Source organism: Bufo gargarizans, chromosome 3 (assembly GCF_014858855.1).
Source record: "Bufo gargarizans isolate SCDJY-AF-19 chromosome 3, ASM1485885v1, whole genome shotgun sequence".
Classification (NCBI taxonomy): domain Eukaryota; kingdom Metazoa; phylum Chordata; class Amphibia; order Anura; family Bufonidae; genus Bufo; species Bufo gargarizans.
In genome coordinates this window covers 213,163,601-213,179,549 of record NC_058082.1, presented here as the reverse complement: position 1 = coordinate 213,179,549, position 15,949 = coordinate 213,163,601, and the positions used below count along the sequence as shown (strand labels likewise).

Sequence of the window (15,949 nt, the reverse complement as noted above, 5' to 3'; positions counted from 1 at the left end):
CTGGGGCTCCGACCGGTTACCATGGCAGCCAGGACACTACTGAAGCCCTGGCTGCCATGGTAAGCTCCCTGCTGCTGTGTGTACTATGCACAGGGCAGCAGGGAGAATGTGAAGTCCTATTCACCCTGATAGAGCTCTATTAGGGTGATTAGGACAAGGGATGAAAAGATCCCAGGTTCTAGCCACTAAGGGGGGAAATAGTTATTAAATAAAAATATATAAAAAGTTACAAAAAAGCACCAAAATATTAAGTATAAATCACCACCATTACCAATTTTACATATAAAATATATGAACAATAAATAAATAAACATATTACATATCGTCATGTCTGAAGTCCAAACTATTAAAATAACTAAAATATCTCCTATGCGGTGAGCGTCGTAACAGAAAAAAAATAAAACATAAACCAAGCGATTCGACATTTTTTTTTGTCAACTTGTCATCCCAAAAAATAGGATAGAACTGTTCGATTATGGGCCGGACGTTCCATAAAATGCAGAATGCACGCTTTTTTTTTTGGGTGTTTTTTTTTTCCGCGTGGTATCGAATGGTATTGAGTATCGCAATACTTTTTTATGTTATAGAAATCAAATCAAAATTTAGGTACCGCGACAACCCTAGTCTGCTGCAGCCTGCCCTGCTGTGCTCCAAATTAAAATATCATCATATTGATATTTATTGGGCATTGGGGGCACAGGGGCAGGCAGCAGCATAGTGCTATCAGAATTCATATTGAAATTTATTTTCATATTTAATGTCTGTTTCTCTTTAGAGGGTGTACAGTAAAAACGGAATACTAAATAGACCTAAGGGATTAAAAACTAGGGGTATAAGGATCGATTCACATATATCCGCTCTGTAGCGTGTTCTGTCTATTGTATTTGGCAACATCTATAACACATGCAGCTTAATTGCCGCTTCTGTTGTGCAAAATGCCACAAGGGGGCCCACTGAGGCTTTTTCGCCCAAGGGCCCATGTGAACCTGGAGCAGTCTAATAGCAGCACTTGCAGAGCCAGGCGTGCAGGTTTATTTTTGGAATTTAGGCTACTTTCACACTTGCGCTTGATCGGATCCGTTCTGAACGGATCCGATCATATTAATGCAGACGGAGGCTCCGTTCAGTACGGATCCGTCTGCATTAATAACTTAGAAAATTTTCTAAGTGCGCAAGATGCCTGAGCGGATCCGTTCAGACTTTCAATGTAAAGTCAATGGGGGACGGATCCGCTTGAAGATTGAGCCATATGGTGACCTCTTCAAGCGGATCCGTTCCCATTGACTTACAATTGTAAGTCTGAACGGATCCGCTCGCCTCCGCACGGCCAGGCGGACAGCTGAACGCTGCAAGCAGCGTTCAGCTGTCCGCCTGTCCGTGCGGAGGCGAGCGGAGGCTGAACGCCGCCAGACTGATGCAGTCTGAGCGGATCCGCTCCATTCAGACTGCATCAGGGCTGGACGGAGGCGTTCGGGTCCGCTCGTGAGCTCCTTCAAACGGAGCTCACGAGCGGACCGACGAACGCTAGTGTGAAACTAGCCTTATCTGATTTTAAAAATAAAGATTTTCAGACTCATTCCTAAGGGCTAGTTCACATGGAGTTATTTGGCGCTGATTTTGGAGCATTTCTGCCTCAAAATCAATTCTCAAAACAGCCATTTCAATGGGAAACATTGTGTAAAAAAGAAGTGTGGAAAGAAGAAGCAGCATGCCCTATCTGAATAGGAAGCAGAAAAGAAAAGCTCTATGTACGTTTATGTGTTTTTTTTGCATTTTCAGTGCGTTTTTTGGTGCAGATCCGTGTCAAAAAGCTCAAGCTGAAAATGCAGTTTATTATTTTGCGTACCTGTGGTAGTTGATTCATAATTTAGTTAGAGGCCACATATTGAGTGGGCCACTTATCCCCAATCAGGGCCATCCTAAGGTGTGCAGGAGGTTCCTGATACGGGATTGCCCCTATCGTGGCGGCCATTCCGTTTTATTTGCAGGGTTGACAGTATAGGGCGAGATTTAGGGATAACTGCCCGATTCATTAACTAACCTGCACCCATGCCTATATAACTGCCCATTATACTATTGTGGATTTATTTAATTTTTTTTATATATCATTATTTATGACTCAGGATTATTTTTAGTATATTTATATTAAAGGCTGCATTTTAATAGTGTAGTAGTCTGTGAGTTCTTGTGGTAATGTACTACCTTTAGTAAGATGACCCTTTGACGGGTTAATGTCATAACTGTGAATTTTAAAAACCTCAAGAAAGAAATGTGCAGACTCCATGATGATTTTTATTAATTTTTTATGTGTTTTTTAGAATCGAGTGACTTGTCCCTTAGTGTGTTTTTTCAACATTTTTCCTTATCTTTTTTGCCTTTTTTAATTAAAAAACACTGGTCAGATGTTATCAGGAATTCAGTATAGAAAGCAACAAAAAAATATTCTTTTTTGCCTATTTTCAAAACTTAAAATGCTGTAGGTATGGACCTTTTATGAGGCATTTTTGCATAGACTTCGCTATAGAAAACAAAAAAAGAAAAACATTTCCTACCTAGAGCATGCTGTATTCTGAAAACAAATGCCATGAAAAAAAAAATGAAAAAATTTAAACGCACCACGAGAAAAAAAAAAAACACTGCTTGTAGTGCATTCCTCTACTAAATTTCAGATAATGTAAAAAAAAATTGTATTAAGTAAACCGCAGAAATGCTTGTAAAAATGCTAGAGAAAAAAATGCCACAAAAAAGTCTGTTTGAAGGATGGCTAAATGGTGTTTTTATGAGTCATAATGTTACAAAGTATTGATTTTAAACTGCTCCTAGTCTTGACATTTTATTCTTGATCTTTGTTATGTCACACACTTAGGCTACTTTCACACTTGTGTTCGGAGCGGATCCGTCTGGTATCTGCACAGACGGATCCACTCATATAATGCAGACGATGGGATCCGTTCAGAACGGATCCGTCTGCATTATATTTCAGAAAAAATTCTAAGTGTGAAAGTTAGTCAGACGGATCCGTCCAGACTTTACATTGAAAGTCAATGGGTGACGGATCAGTTTGAAATTGCACCATATTGTGTCACCTTCAAACGGATCCGTCCCCATTGACTTACATTGTAAGTCTGGACGGATCCGTTTGGCTCCACACGGCCAAGCAGCGTTCGGGTGTCCACCTGCTGAGCGGAGCGGAGGACAGACGGTGCCAGACTGAGGCATTCTGAGCGAATCCGCATCCACTCAGAATGAATTGGGGCAGTACGGATGCGTTCGGGGCCGCTTGTGAGAGCCTTTAAACGGAACTCACAAGCGGAACCGCGAACGCTAGTGTGAAAGTAGCCTTACCTGTCTGCACTCCTGCGGCAAAACCAGCTGCAATATGATGACGCAGGCGGTGCTCTGTTGCTACAGCAATTAGCCCCACTGACACTGGGGCTGCTTGACCTATCAGGGAGCTAGGACGATGGACCAATCAGGCTCTGTGCTGGTGTCACATGCCTCTTGAAGAGGGTTATTTAAACAGGCATCTGGTGCCAGTGATTAGTTTTCTAAGCCTCAGTCACTAGCTGTCTGGATCTTTGACCTTTCCCTGTTACTTTGACATTGCCTCTGATTAGGGATTTTGCCTCTGACATGACCTCCTGGTATTTGACTGGGCCTGTTGTGACCTTGCCTTTGCCCTCTGACTTTACCTTTGACATTATCTCCTGGTTTCATGTTGCTGTGTTTTGCGTTGGTTTCCTTAGTCTCCCCTGAGGAAGCTAACGCTCCTGTGGAGGTGTTTTCTTCTGGGTCTTTATACTGTGCAATATTTGGTTATTTTAGATGTACCACACTGTGGTTTTATACCTCTTTTATATATCCTGCAAAACTTGTTATGTGACCACTGTTCGGCACCTACATGTGGTATTGGATATCAATACCATGTGGATGTCTTTTTAACCATATGTTATTCAATAAACATGGGTTTTCTTAATAAGTTATGGAAGCAGTGTGCTATTTTTTTGTTTATAAGTGTTTACCGTTTATATGAAAGGAACAAACACTTCTAATTACACTCTGAGACTTCCGAGACGACATGCAGTGTAATCTTGAAGAGGAAGTAGCGCTCATATGAGTCTGCCTCCTCTTTAAACAGCTGATCACAGATGGTTCTGCGAGTGGGACCTCCCCTGATCAGATATTGATTACTTGTCCTGAGAATAGGTTCTCAATATTACTGGTGGCACAACCCCTTTAAATATGGCAGCATGTTCAGGTAACAGATTCACTTTAAATACCTTTTTTATACTTGCACCAACCAAATGTACTATAATATATACATTTTCTGTAGAAACGTTTCATCATTGGAAAGGTTGTCAGATACATGGTATCACATACGTGTAGACATTTTGAAAATGTACACAGTAACACATACAGGTGAAACTCGAAAAATTTGAATATCGTGCAAAGGTCCATTTATTTCAGTAATGCAAATTAAAAGGAATTGCATAAATGCAACTTAAAATTAGAATTTTGTGAAAAAAAAGGTTCAATATTCTAGGCTCAAAGTGTCACACTCTAGTCAGCTAATTAATCCATACCCCCTGAGTAAAGGGTACCTGAAATTGTAACTTCGAGGTTTCATAAGCTATAAGCCATAATCATCCAAATTATAACAAATAAAGGCTTGAAATATCTCGCTTTGCATGTAATGAGTCTACAGTATCTCAAATGTTAGTTTCACCTTTAAAGTTGCATTACTGAAATAAATTAACTTTGCACGATATTCTAATTTTTCGAGTTTCACCTGTACAGTGGCATGCAAAGTTTGGGCACCCCTTGTCAAAATGACTGTTACTGTGAATAGTTGGACATGAAATAATCTCCAAAAGGCATAAAGTTGAAGATGAAACACACTTTTCAACATTCTAAACAATATCAGTGAATTATTTTAGTTTTGTACAATTTTAGAGTGAAAAAGGCAAAGGAGCACTGGGCAGAGTTAGAGGCGTAGCTCAGTGTAGAAAAAATTTGCAGTGGTGTGTTACGCTGTTGTCCCTCCATGGGCTTTTCAAAAACCAGGAGATGTGGTAACAGGCTGCAAGTTATATTTTATCTGCTTTATATAAAAAAACTGATTCTACCATAGAGTACATAGCTCATTATGAAATGTATTGTCACCCAAAATATACATTTTTCTTATGGTTTTACCTGGGGTTGATCTTGATCTGACAGCGCTGTCCATTGGCTGAAGCAGAATGCTAGTCTCTAGACAAAAAAGAAGTACATATTAAAGTACTGGCAATAACATAAAATATTATACACTTTACTAAACTAAAAGCATTGATTTAGCATATTCCTAATCTTAGGCTGTGTTCACATCAGTGTTATCTAATGACAGAAAAAATGGGATTTGTTCAGCACTTTTGTCATAATCTTGCAGCTTTCAGACCTAGGTGCACAGAGAATTGTAGAACCGTAAAAGCAATCTCTCCAGCACAACTTAAAAAACAAAATAAAACAAAAAAACACTTTATTGTAAATGCATTAAAAACATCTTGTACAAAGGATAAAAAAACTAACAAATGGACTGACCCCTCATTGGGGACCAAAGGGAATAAAACTTAACATTTAATGGTAACTAAATTAGAATAAATGGCACAAAAAAGGATACAAAAATAGACAAGCCCGGATGGGCCAAAAGACAAGAGCACGAAGACAAACAAGTGTAAAGAAAGCGACGTTCTCACCCGGATAGTTGATGGATAGGTCTATGTAGACGAAGCCCGGTTAGAGATGCATCAGGGGAGATGTCCAATTCTTGGGAGATGATGATCACTGGAAAACGTGCGTTAAAGATGATAGTACTGGAGATTGCTTGATAGTAGGCAAGGTCGGGAACAGAGTCCATAATGTGACCCTGGAAGGAGGGAAGGGGCTAATAGACCCTGCCTACCTATACAGAGTGCTTTCTCCGCAAGGAGCGACCCCGTCTGGATACCTAACCCTAGTGTGGGCCCGGTGTCCCTAGTATGCCCTATAGATGTCCCGACGTGTCACGTTTCAGTTGAAAAAACTCATCAGGGGACATGAAAAAATACAGGGTAACAGGCAGTGTGGCGCCTGTAAAATTAGCAATACTGATAGCCAGATGGGCTAGAAGAACTGGCTACAAGCTATGAGCTGAGTCATTATGTCCAAAATGGCTAAAAGACAAAAAAGAATGGACCAGTGGGACCTATTCGAGCTCATGGTACGGTGGCCAGACCAGTGGGGCCTGACAACAACTTATCTTCACAGAAGGACCACAAGTGCTGGCATGCCAGTGGGCTGTCTTAGCACATTTGGAGCGCTATAGAGCGCAATATGGTCACTGTGGGGCCCAAGTCATGGGGTATATAGTCAGGGCCGACCTTGCCTACTATCAAGCAATCTCCAGTACTATCATCTTTAACGCACGTTTTGCAGTGATCATCATCTCCCAAGAATTGGACATCTCCCCTGATGCATCTCTAACCGGGCTTCGTCTACATAGACCTATCCATCTATCCATCAACTATCCGGGTGAGAACGTTCCTTTCTTTACACTGGGTTGTCTTTGTGCTCTTGTCTTTTGGCCCATCCGGGCTTGTCTATTTTTGTATCCTTTTTTGTGCCATTTATTCTAATTTAGTTACCATTAAAAGTTTTATTCCCTTTGGTCCCCAATGAGGGGTCAGTCCATTTGCTATTTAAATTTTGGGATTATTTTGGTCAAGGCTCCAAGCTAGACCTTGTCCACATTTTAAAAAAAAACTAACACCCACGTGTTTCGAACACGGTAAAACTTGTCCTTGCTTGTGGCAAAATGGTTTCCTCTTAGCTAGTTCTCTTAAAACACACTAAAAAAGTGCAATGTTATTGTTATAAGAAAACTGGCTAAGAGGAAACCATTATGCATGCCATGAGTAATGACAAGTCTTACTTTGTCTGCATTACGTAGGTTTTTGTATCCTTTTGTATGTTTTTAATGCATTCACAATAAAGGATTGATTTTTTTAAGGAATACTGGAGAGTGCTTTTTTCTACATTAGAATTCCACATCAGTGTCATGGCTTGTTTACAGCCAGTGATTGTCATTCTCAGCCATTTCTTGCCACATCAAGAACAGGAGCAGTAAAAAAATGGCCAAAGAAGCTCTCATAATGTGAATAAGTGGATATATTATGCTCACCTGTTGCCCCACAAAATCGGGCACAATCCTAGTGAATTTTAGAGTGCAGGGGCGGAGGTCGGTTCAGCTGGTGCTATCTTCAGTCACTAAGGGCAGAAGCCAATCAACCGAAGGAGCAGGAGAAGCACAGGAAGAGAATGGGTGGACTACTTGAGCCTCACTAAAGAGTGATAACTAGCAGGTGCAAATCCATGACCAATGTGGTCATGAACCGTAAGACCTTTATTGCGTATTTTCACATGGACAATGCATTTTGGAGTACTCAGGACCCCTTTTCAAAGTCTGATAGGAGGTAGACATCACCTGAGATAACGACACTTTGGGCCAGAGCAGAGCAAGCAGTAATTTGGTTGGTATGCTAGTGAGGCCTCAAAGTGCCCAGCAGGACGTGAATAACTGTTTCAGGAGTACTAGACCGCCTCCAGCAAGAATCCTAGCCTGCCTTTTCACTCAATCTCAGTACCTCCCCGTGCACCATCCAGTCTGCTCTTCCTCTGCAATGTCACGATGAGCATAGAACTCCTCTCACCTGGTCATCATGTCCCTCAGAAAATGTTGCACAGAACAGGAAATGTCTGTGTTTACGCATTGACTTCTCTGCAGTGGGCATCGGCCTCACTGTACTTATAATTGGCAACGCCAATTAGGCTAGGTGGCGCAGCCCTAGTGACAAGTGGGGGGCGCTTTTTTAATTTTCTCCTTAGGCAGCAGAAAGGCTAGGTGCACCCCTGGCGCCAGACCATGTGATGTCGATGACCAGATGGGGGGAGTTCTATGCTGTGACGTCACAGAGGAGGGGGAAGACTGGATGGGATCTACTGGGATCGAGGGAAGGCGTGGGCTTAGGTTGTTGAAAAAGGTGGGCTTACCATTATTCATGCCCCTCTGGACACTTTGAGGCCTCATTAGCATACAAATCAAACTAGGGTATATAGAAAATCAAATTTTCTAAACTAAGGATAATTCTAACAAAGGTATGTTTTATATTATGTCTCATGCCTACCAACTTCAGCCAAAATGAAATCTTATTTGTGCTCCAGAATTCTTATATGCAAAGAATTTAGGCAGTGGTGTTTGTATTTGTGCCCCTGCGGGTTTTTGGTGAGGTTTGGGTGTAGAAAACTCACAGAAATCCGCATGGAAATTTGTATGGCTCCTCTGCACCTATGTGCAGGTACTCTAAGGCCTAGTTCACAGGAACGTATGGCTTTTATAGTTTTTTGCGGTCCGTTTTTCACGGATCCGTTGTTCCGCTTTTGAGTTCCGTTGTGTTTCCGTTTCCTTTCCGTTTTTCGGTTCCGTTTTTCTGTATGCCATGTACAGTGTACAGTAATTACATAGAAGAAATTACATAGAAGGCATAACATTTTCAATAGATGGTTCAGGAAAACCGGAACGGATACGGAATACATACGGATGCATTTCCGTATGTGTTCCGTTTTTTTTGCGGACCCATTGACTTGAATGGAGCCACGGAACGTTATTTGCGGGCAATAATAGGACATGTTCTATCTTTCAACGGAACGGAAATACGGAAACGGAATGCATACGGAGTACATTCCTTTTTTTTTGCGGAACCATTGAAATGAATGGTTCTGTATACGGACCATATACGGAACACAAAAAAACAGCCCGTACACTCGCAAAAAAAAACGTTTGTGTGAACTAGGCCTAAGGCTGGGTTTACACGTTAAAAATATGCAGCACATCTGCTTGTAATCTGCTTATATTTTGTTGCTGAAATGCTGCTGAAAACATCTGCTTATTAGCGCCCTGAAATCCATTTAACATGCCCCCCCCCCCCCCCCCCCCCTCCAATCAGATGTTGCTGAAGACTGGGGACCTGTACTGCCCACTGTAAAAGGATTATTAGAGGATTAAACCCCATCCCTATTGCAGTCCACTTTGCATGATTGTCCAGACAAAATTGAAATATTGGCAATTATGGTATATAATTTTTTCTGGTATAGGGCTCATGTCCCTGATCCTTTAAGAAAAGGGTAGGCAACTTCCGGCACTGCAGCTGTTGTGAAACTACAACTCCCAGCATGCATACTTTCTCTTCTTAGAAATCTCATAGAAAAGAATGGAGCATTCTGGGAATTGGCTAGGTTGCTGACCCCTGCTTTAAGACTTTAGCAGTATCCCTGGAAGCACTGCAGTGTTTTGTACACCACTTTCACGTTGTTGTTACAGTTTTTCAGCATTTGGGCCCTAATTTTTATTTTGCCAAGGGGCCACACTTTGTCTAAAACTGGACTTATACTGGTTATACTAGTGATATAAATCATTCACTAGTGTTGTGTATTCCTCTAACCTTTTTTATGGAAAATGATTTATTGTCAAGATTTGATCTGTGTTTCCTAGAATTCATGGTTTTGTCTTCCTTGCCAATCCTGACATCAACTAATCTATATTTCACAGCACAAACTGCTATCAATTCTAATGTGATAATGCTATACTAGATGTAAAGGCTAATTATATTGTAATTAGACTTTGAGCCCCATTGAGGAAAAGAGCTAATGTCACAATTAGTGATGAGCAAAGTTTGGGCAAATCTGGTTCGGCATCTTCGCTTTTCATTATATGGAGTGGGCGCAATGACGGGGAACAGTGATTGTGCCGCCCTCTGTCATTTAACCCCTCAGATGCCATGTTCAATGTGGATAATGGAATCTGAGACTCACATTCAGGTGCTTAGGGGATTAACTCTGGTTTAAAAAAATATTATACTTGCCTCATTTACTTGCCGTCAGCTCCCATCTTGATTAAAGAAAACCCTCCAAAGGTCCTGCGGCGAACGTGATGATGTCACCACGCGTTCACGCTGGCCAAGGTGGCCAAGTGTGGAGAGTGGCATCGCATGGTGTCGTCTTCATGCTGCCGCAGGTCCGTTGGCGTGTTTTTTTCAATCAAGATGGAATGGACAGTGGATGAGGTGAGTATATTTTATTTTTATTTTAAGCCCTTTTTTTTGTAAATACTTTATTTTCATTTTTTTTATATCAGATTCAATAAACATTTTAAAGACAATCTGATAACTGTTTTTCAGTCGGCAAATGTCTAAAGCAGTCAAAAACAGCAGTTTTTACAAGATGTTGTACAAATTTGTTTAAGAAGAGATCTTCTGTTGTACATTTACACATATATCTTGCCTTCCTTCAACAAGGATCTTATATACAGCATTCTGGACTGTCATGGACAAAGAATCTAGTGTTGCTAAGTGTTATCAGAACCTCGAAAGGTATCAGGGAGGGGGGGATGGAACTGTGTAAAGGTGGGGAAGAGGGAGGGGGGAAAGAAAAGGGCAACCAATTCCTCCTTATCTTTTCTAGTTAGCCAATATCTGGCTTTCAATAGGTTTTAAGTTGATTTCACATTCTTGACTGTGATTCAGAATGTCACTGTCATCTTGTAATAAACAGTCATGTTATGCCTCTAAGTTTCATTATCCTGGTAAACTGTTAAAATTTAATGTAAAATATCTGCAGTATTTGTTTGGTCAGTAGATGGCCGCATAGGACCAATTTGCATTGGAGTTTACCATAGAGAGAGTGTATTACTGTGATACTGGCTCTTTAAGGCAGCAGCTAAGTATTGAAGTGACACGCCCCTTATGATGTCGGCCTGCCTCAGTGTGAGCAGAAAGAAGGAGGAAGAGGGACTTGAACTGCAGCTGCCGCCATATTGGCAAGATAGAAAACAAGTTCTGTGCTGTGTAAGATGTGTGTGGAGATACTAAAGGACTTCCCTGTGCAGCTGTCATGGAACCATGAACCAGACGTACAACAAGAGATAAGTGGAAAATAAGAAGGTTTTATTGAAGAGCAAGCCGTAGCAAAGTCCGAACGGATGGCTAAACCGAAGCAGGGTCTTGCGGAGACAGAGGTCAGGAACCAGAAGGGTAGTCAGACGAAGCCAGGAACAGGAACCAACGGGGTAGTCAGACGAGGCCAGGATCAGGAACCAGAAGCAGCAGCAGTCTTGGAAGCATGTGAACACAGGAGGACCAAGCAAGGAACTGAAGCCACAGACCTCCTATATATATGAGCTAGGCATCCAGCTCCTCCCAGTGGGAAGGAGGAGCCGCAGGGTGGGAGGCTACAAGAAAACCCAGAAACCAAGATGGCCGCCAGCACATGTCAAACGAAGGGAACAGCAAGGAGGTAAGACCATGACAGTACCTCCCCCTCAAGGGCCCCTCCTCCGCGGAGTAAGGAACGGTTTCTGAGGGAAGCGTGCGTGGAAGGCTCGGAGCAAGACAGGAGCATGGACATCTGCGGAGGGAACCCAGGAACGCTCCTCTGGACCATAACCACGCCAATGGACCAAAAACTGCACCCGGCCGCGGACCAGGCGTGAGTCCAGGATATTGCTCACCTCATACTCCTCACGATTGCCCACTTGGACCGGACGAGGCCGAGGAATCGAGGAAGTGAAACGATTACACACCAGTGGCTTCAACAGGGAGACATGAAACACGTTGGAGATCCGCATGCCAGGAGGAAGCGCAAGGGCATAGGCTACCGGGTTTACCCTGCGAAGCACTCGGAAGGGACCAACAAAGCGAGGCGCCAGCTTGGGAGTGGGCACTCGAAGGTTGAGGTTGCGGGTGGACAACCATACGCGGTCTCCGACCTGGTAGGAAGGAGCGGGCGCTCGTCTGCGATCAGCCTGGAGTTTCTGGCGCTGCGCAGAGACCTCAAGGGACCTCTGGATCTGTACCCAAGAAGCACGTAGGACGGAAAGGTGATCCTCCACAGCCGGAATATCCTGGGGAGAGAATACCTCCGGTAACACGGCAGGTTGGAACCCATAATTGGCCATGAAGGGAGACGTCCCAGAGGAAGAGTTCACCGCCGTGTTCCTGGCAAACTCAGCCCAAGGCAGGAGGTCAACCCAATTGTCTTGGTGATCGGAGACATAGCAACGAAGGAATTGCTCCAAGGCCTGATTGGATCGTTCTGCGGCCCCATTGGACTGAGGGTGGTAGGCCGAGGAGAAAGAGAGATGAATCCCCAACTGGGAGCAAAAGGCGCGCCAGAACCTGGACACAAACTGACTCCCCCGATCCGACACAATCTCCTTGGGCAAACCGTGCAACCGGAAGACCTCCCTGGCAAAAATCGAGGCCAACTCTTGTGCAGAGGGTAACTTCTTGAGAGGAACACAGTGGCACATTTTGGAAAACCGATCCACAATCATGAGAATGACCGTATGGCCTCGGGATGCAGGGAGGTCCACAATGAAATCCATCCCCAGGTGTGACCATGGACGCTCCCCGGTGGCTATGGGTTGCAAAAGGCCCAACGGAAGGTGCCGAGGGGACTTACTCTGGGCACAAACGGAGCATGCCGCTACATATGCGGCGATGTCGGAACGTAGAGAAGGCCACCAGAACAGACGTGAAACCGCCCAGGACAGCTGATTCTTTCCAGGGTGCCCCGCGGCCTTGGAGTTATGGTAGGTTCGCAACAACCGAGTGCGCAACTCCTCAGGCACAAAACATCTGCCGTTGGGTCTCTCAGAGGGAGCACCAGATTGAGCCGCCAAAATCTGCTCACCCAGAGGAGAAGTCAGGCTGGTGCGAATAGCGGCCAGGATCTGATTCGGGGGTATGACCGTAGTCGGAATCGACTCCTCCCCGGACAGCTCGGAGTACTGCCGTGATAAGGCATCCGCTCTGATGTTCTTGGAGCCGGGTAGGTAGGAGACCACGTAATTAAAACGTGACAAGAACAGAGCCCATCTGGCCTGACGTGGTGTCAATCTCTTGGCCTCAGAGAGGTAGGTCAGATTCTTGTGGTCCGTCAGGATGAGAACCGGAACCACCGAGCCCTCGAGCAAGTGCCTCCATTCTTTAAGGGCCTGCACGATGGCCAATAACTCCCTGTCACCAATCTGATAGTTGCACTCCGCGGAAGACAGTTTCCGGGAGTAAAACCCACAAGGAAGCAGAGGACCCTCTGGTGTTCTACGCTGAGACAGGAGGGCGCCTACTCCCGTCTCAGACGCGTCCACCTCGAGGACAAAAGGCAACCCAGGGTTGGGATGCGACAGAATCGGAGCCGACACAAAGGCGGACTTTAGAGCCTCAAAAGCTCGGATGGCCTCGAGCGGCCAGACCTGAGGATTACTGCCCTTCCTGGTCAGATCCGTGAGAGGCTTGGCTAGCATGGAAAAGTCCCTGATGAACTTCCGATAATAATTGGCGAAGCCCAAAAAGCGCTGCAGGGCACGAAGCCCACTGGGCTGGGGCCACTGTAAGACAGCCGAAACCTTCTCAGGATCCATGGAGAACCCCTCAGCGGAAATGATGTAACCTAAGAAGGTTACCTGGGATCGGTGAAATTCGCATTTCTCAAGCTTACCGAACAGCTTGTTCTCTCGTAAGCGTTGCAACACTCGTCTGACATCCAGAATGTGGGCCTCCATGGATGCAGAATATACCAAGATGTCATCCAAATAGACCACCACACACTGCTGCAACAGGTCACGGAAAACATCGTTGATGAATTCCTGGAAGACTGCGGGCGCATTGCACAACCCAAAGGGCATAACCAAGGATTCATAATGACCGGTCCTGGTGTTAAACGCGGTCTTCCACTCATCGCCCGCCTTGATCCTTACCAGGTTATATGCCGCCCTCAGGTCGAGTTTGGTAAAGACCGTGGCCCCTTTGAGGCGATCGAACAGCTCGGAAATCAAGGGTATCGGGTAAGCGTTCTTGATCGTGATGCGATTGAGACCCCTGTAATCGATGCAAGGCCTCAACTCGCCGCCCTTCTTTTTCACAAAGAAAAATCCAGCCCCTGCCGGGGACGAGGATTTGCGAATGTGTCCGCGTGAAAGCGCCTCCCTCACGTACTCCTCCATGGCCTCATTCTCCGCTACCGACAGTGGATAGACTTTGCCACGAGGAGGAACGGCACCGGATTGTAACTCTATGGCACAATCGTATGGGCGGTGCGGAGGTAGGGCAACCGCGCGCACCTTATCGAATACATCCCGGTACTCTTCGTATTCAGGAGGCAACAGAGAGTCCGAGGAAGTACACAGCAACTTGACAGGCCCATGGATGCAACTAGCCCCACACTGCGGTGACCACGAGAGGATCTCGACCGATCTCCAATCGAAAGTCGGATTATGCTTCTGGAGCCAGGGGTACCCCAAGACCACCGAGTAGTGTGGAGACGAAATAACCTGGAGACAGACCGACTCTCTGTGAACGGCACCAATGGCCATCCCCACTGGAAGGGTCTCATGAGTCACGTGTGGTGGCAGAAGGGGTCTGCCGTCTATCGCCTCAAGAGCCAGTGGGGAACCTCGAGGCTGCAGAGGAATGGAATTGGCGGCAACGAACACTCTATCAATGAACAAACCACCAGCACCAGAGTCCACCAACGCCTGGGTCGTCACCGAACCCCCGACCCAGGAGAGGACAACCGTGATCAGTGGTTTGTCAACACGGGAAACCGGGGACGAGGAGACTCCACCCAAGATCTGCCCCCGACAGGACCTCAGGTGCGAGCGTTCTCCCGGACGGTTCGGACATGCCAACCGAAAATGCCCACCGAGACCACAGTACATGCATCGGCCCTCGCGTCTCCGGAGTACCCTCTCCCCCTCAGACAGGCGAGCAAACCCCCGCTGCATGGGTTCACCCCCAGACAAGTCATCCCCAGGAGGCGTGGGAGGAGAGGGAGGCACGGGTGGGACAGCAAACGTAGGCGCCAATCTGTTAGGAGACCTCCGCAGGCTCTCCTTAAAGGAAGGTCTCTCCCTGAGTCTGGTGTCAATCAAAATCAGGAAAGAAATAAGAGACTCGAGCTCCACTGGTAGGTCCTTAGCTGCAACCTCATCCTTCAAGGCATCCGAGAGACCATGAGAGAAAGCAGCGACCAGAGCCTCATTATTCCAGCCCACCTCTGCTGCCAGGGTACGAAACTCAATGGCGTATTCAGCTACGGATCGTGAACCCTGTCTGATGGACATAAGGAGCTTCGCAGCAGAGGCAGCACGAGCCGGCACATCGAATACCTTCCGAAGAGAAGCAACAAAACCGGAAAACTCGGCAACCACCGGATTGTTGTTCTCCCATAAAGGGCTGGCCCAGGCCAAGGCCTTGTCCGAGAGCAGCGAGATCAAGAAGCCCACCCTTGATCTCTCAGTAGGAAAGGCATGTGGCAGCAACTCGAAGTAAATGCCCACCTGGTTAAGGAAACCTCGGCACTGAGTTGGCTCTCCCCCAAAGCGCTGTGGAAGGGGGGCAGAACCGGTCATACCCTGAAACACCACAGGCGCAGCAACAGGTGTCGGGGTAGACTCTGGCGCAACAACCGGAGCGGCAGTAGGAGCGGGCCCAGGAGCGACAACCGACCCATCGGCAACGGAAGCTAAATGAGCCGTGCGTTCAAGCAGGGTTTGCAACGCCACAGCGAACCGACCCAACAGGTGATCCTGCTGATCAAGTCTGGCAACCAGCGTAGGTAGCGAGGGTGGCCCTGTACCGTCAGAATTCATGGCTTGGTCCTAATGTCATGGAACCATGAACCAGACGTACAACAAGAGATAAGTGGAAAATAAGAAGGTTTTATTGAAGAGCAAGCCGTAGCAAAGTCCGAACGGATGGCTAAACCGAAGCAGGGTCTTGCGGAGACAGAGGTCAGGAACCAGAAGGGTAGTCAGACGAAGCCAGGAACAGGAACCAACGGGGTAGTCAGACGAGGCCAGGATCAGGAACCAGAAGCAGCA

The 15,949-nt window shown here is 45.7% G+C and overlaps 1 protein-coding gene across 2 annotated transcripts in view; it reads right to left on the bottom strand.

Moving 5' to 3' along the window:
* The window catches only part of NMS (neuromedin S), a 99,115-nt gene that overhangs the window by 58,827 nt on the left and 24,339 nt on the right, over positions 1 to 15,949 (bottom strand). For both annotated transcript variants that reach the window (XM_044288279.1, XM_044288280.1), the window contains exon 3: positions 5,194 to 5,250. In XM_044288279.1, coding sequence (XP_044144214.1) covers positions 5,194 to 5,250 — 57 coding nt within the window. The remainder of the gene's footprint in view (positions 1 to 5,193; positions 5,251 to 15,949) is intronic.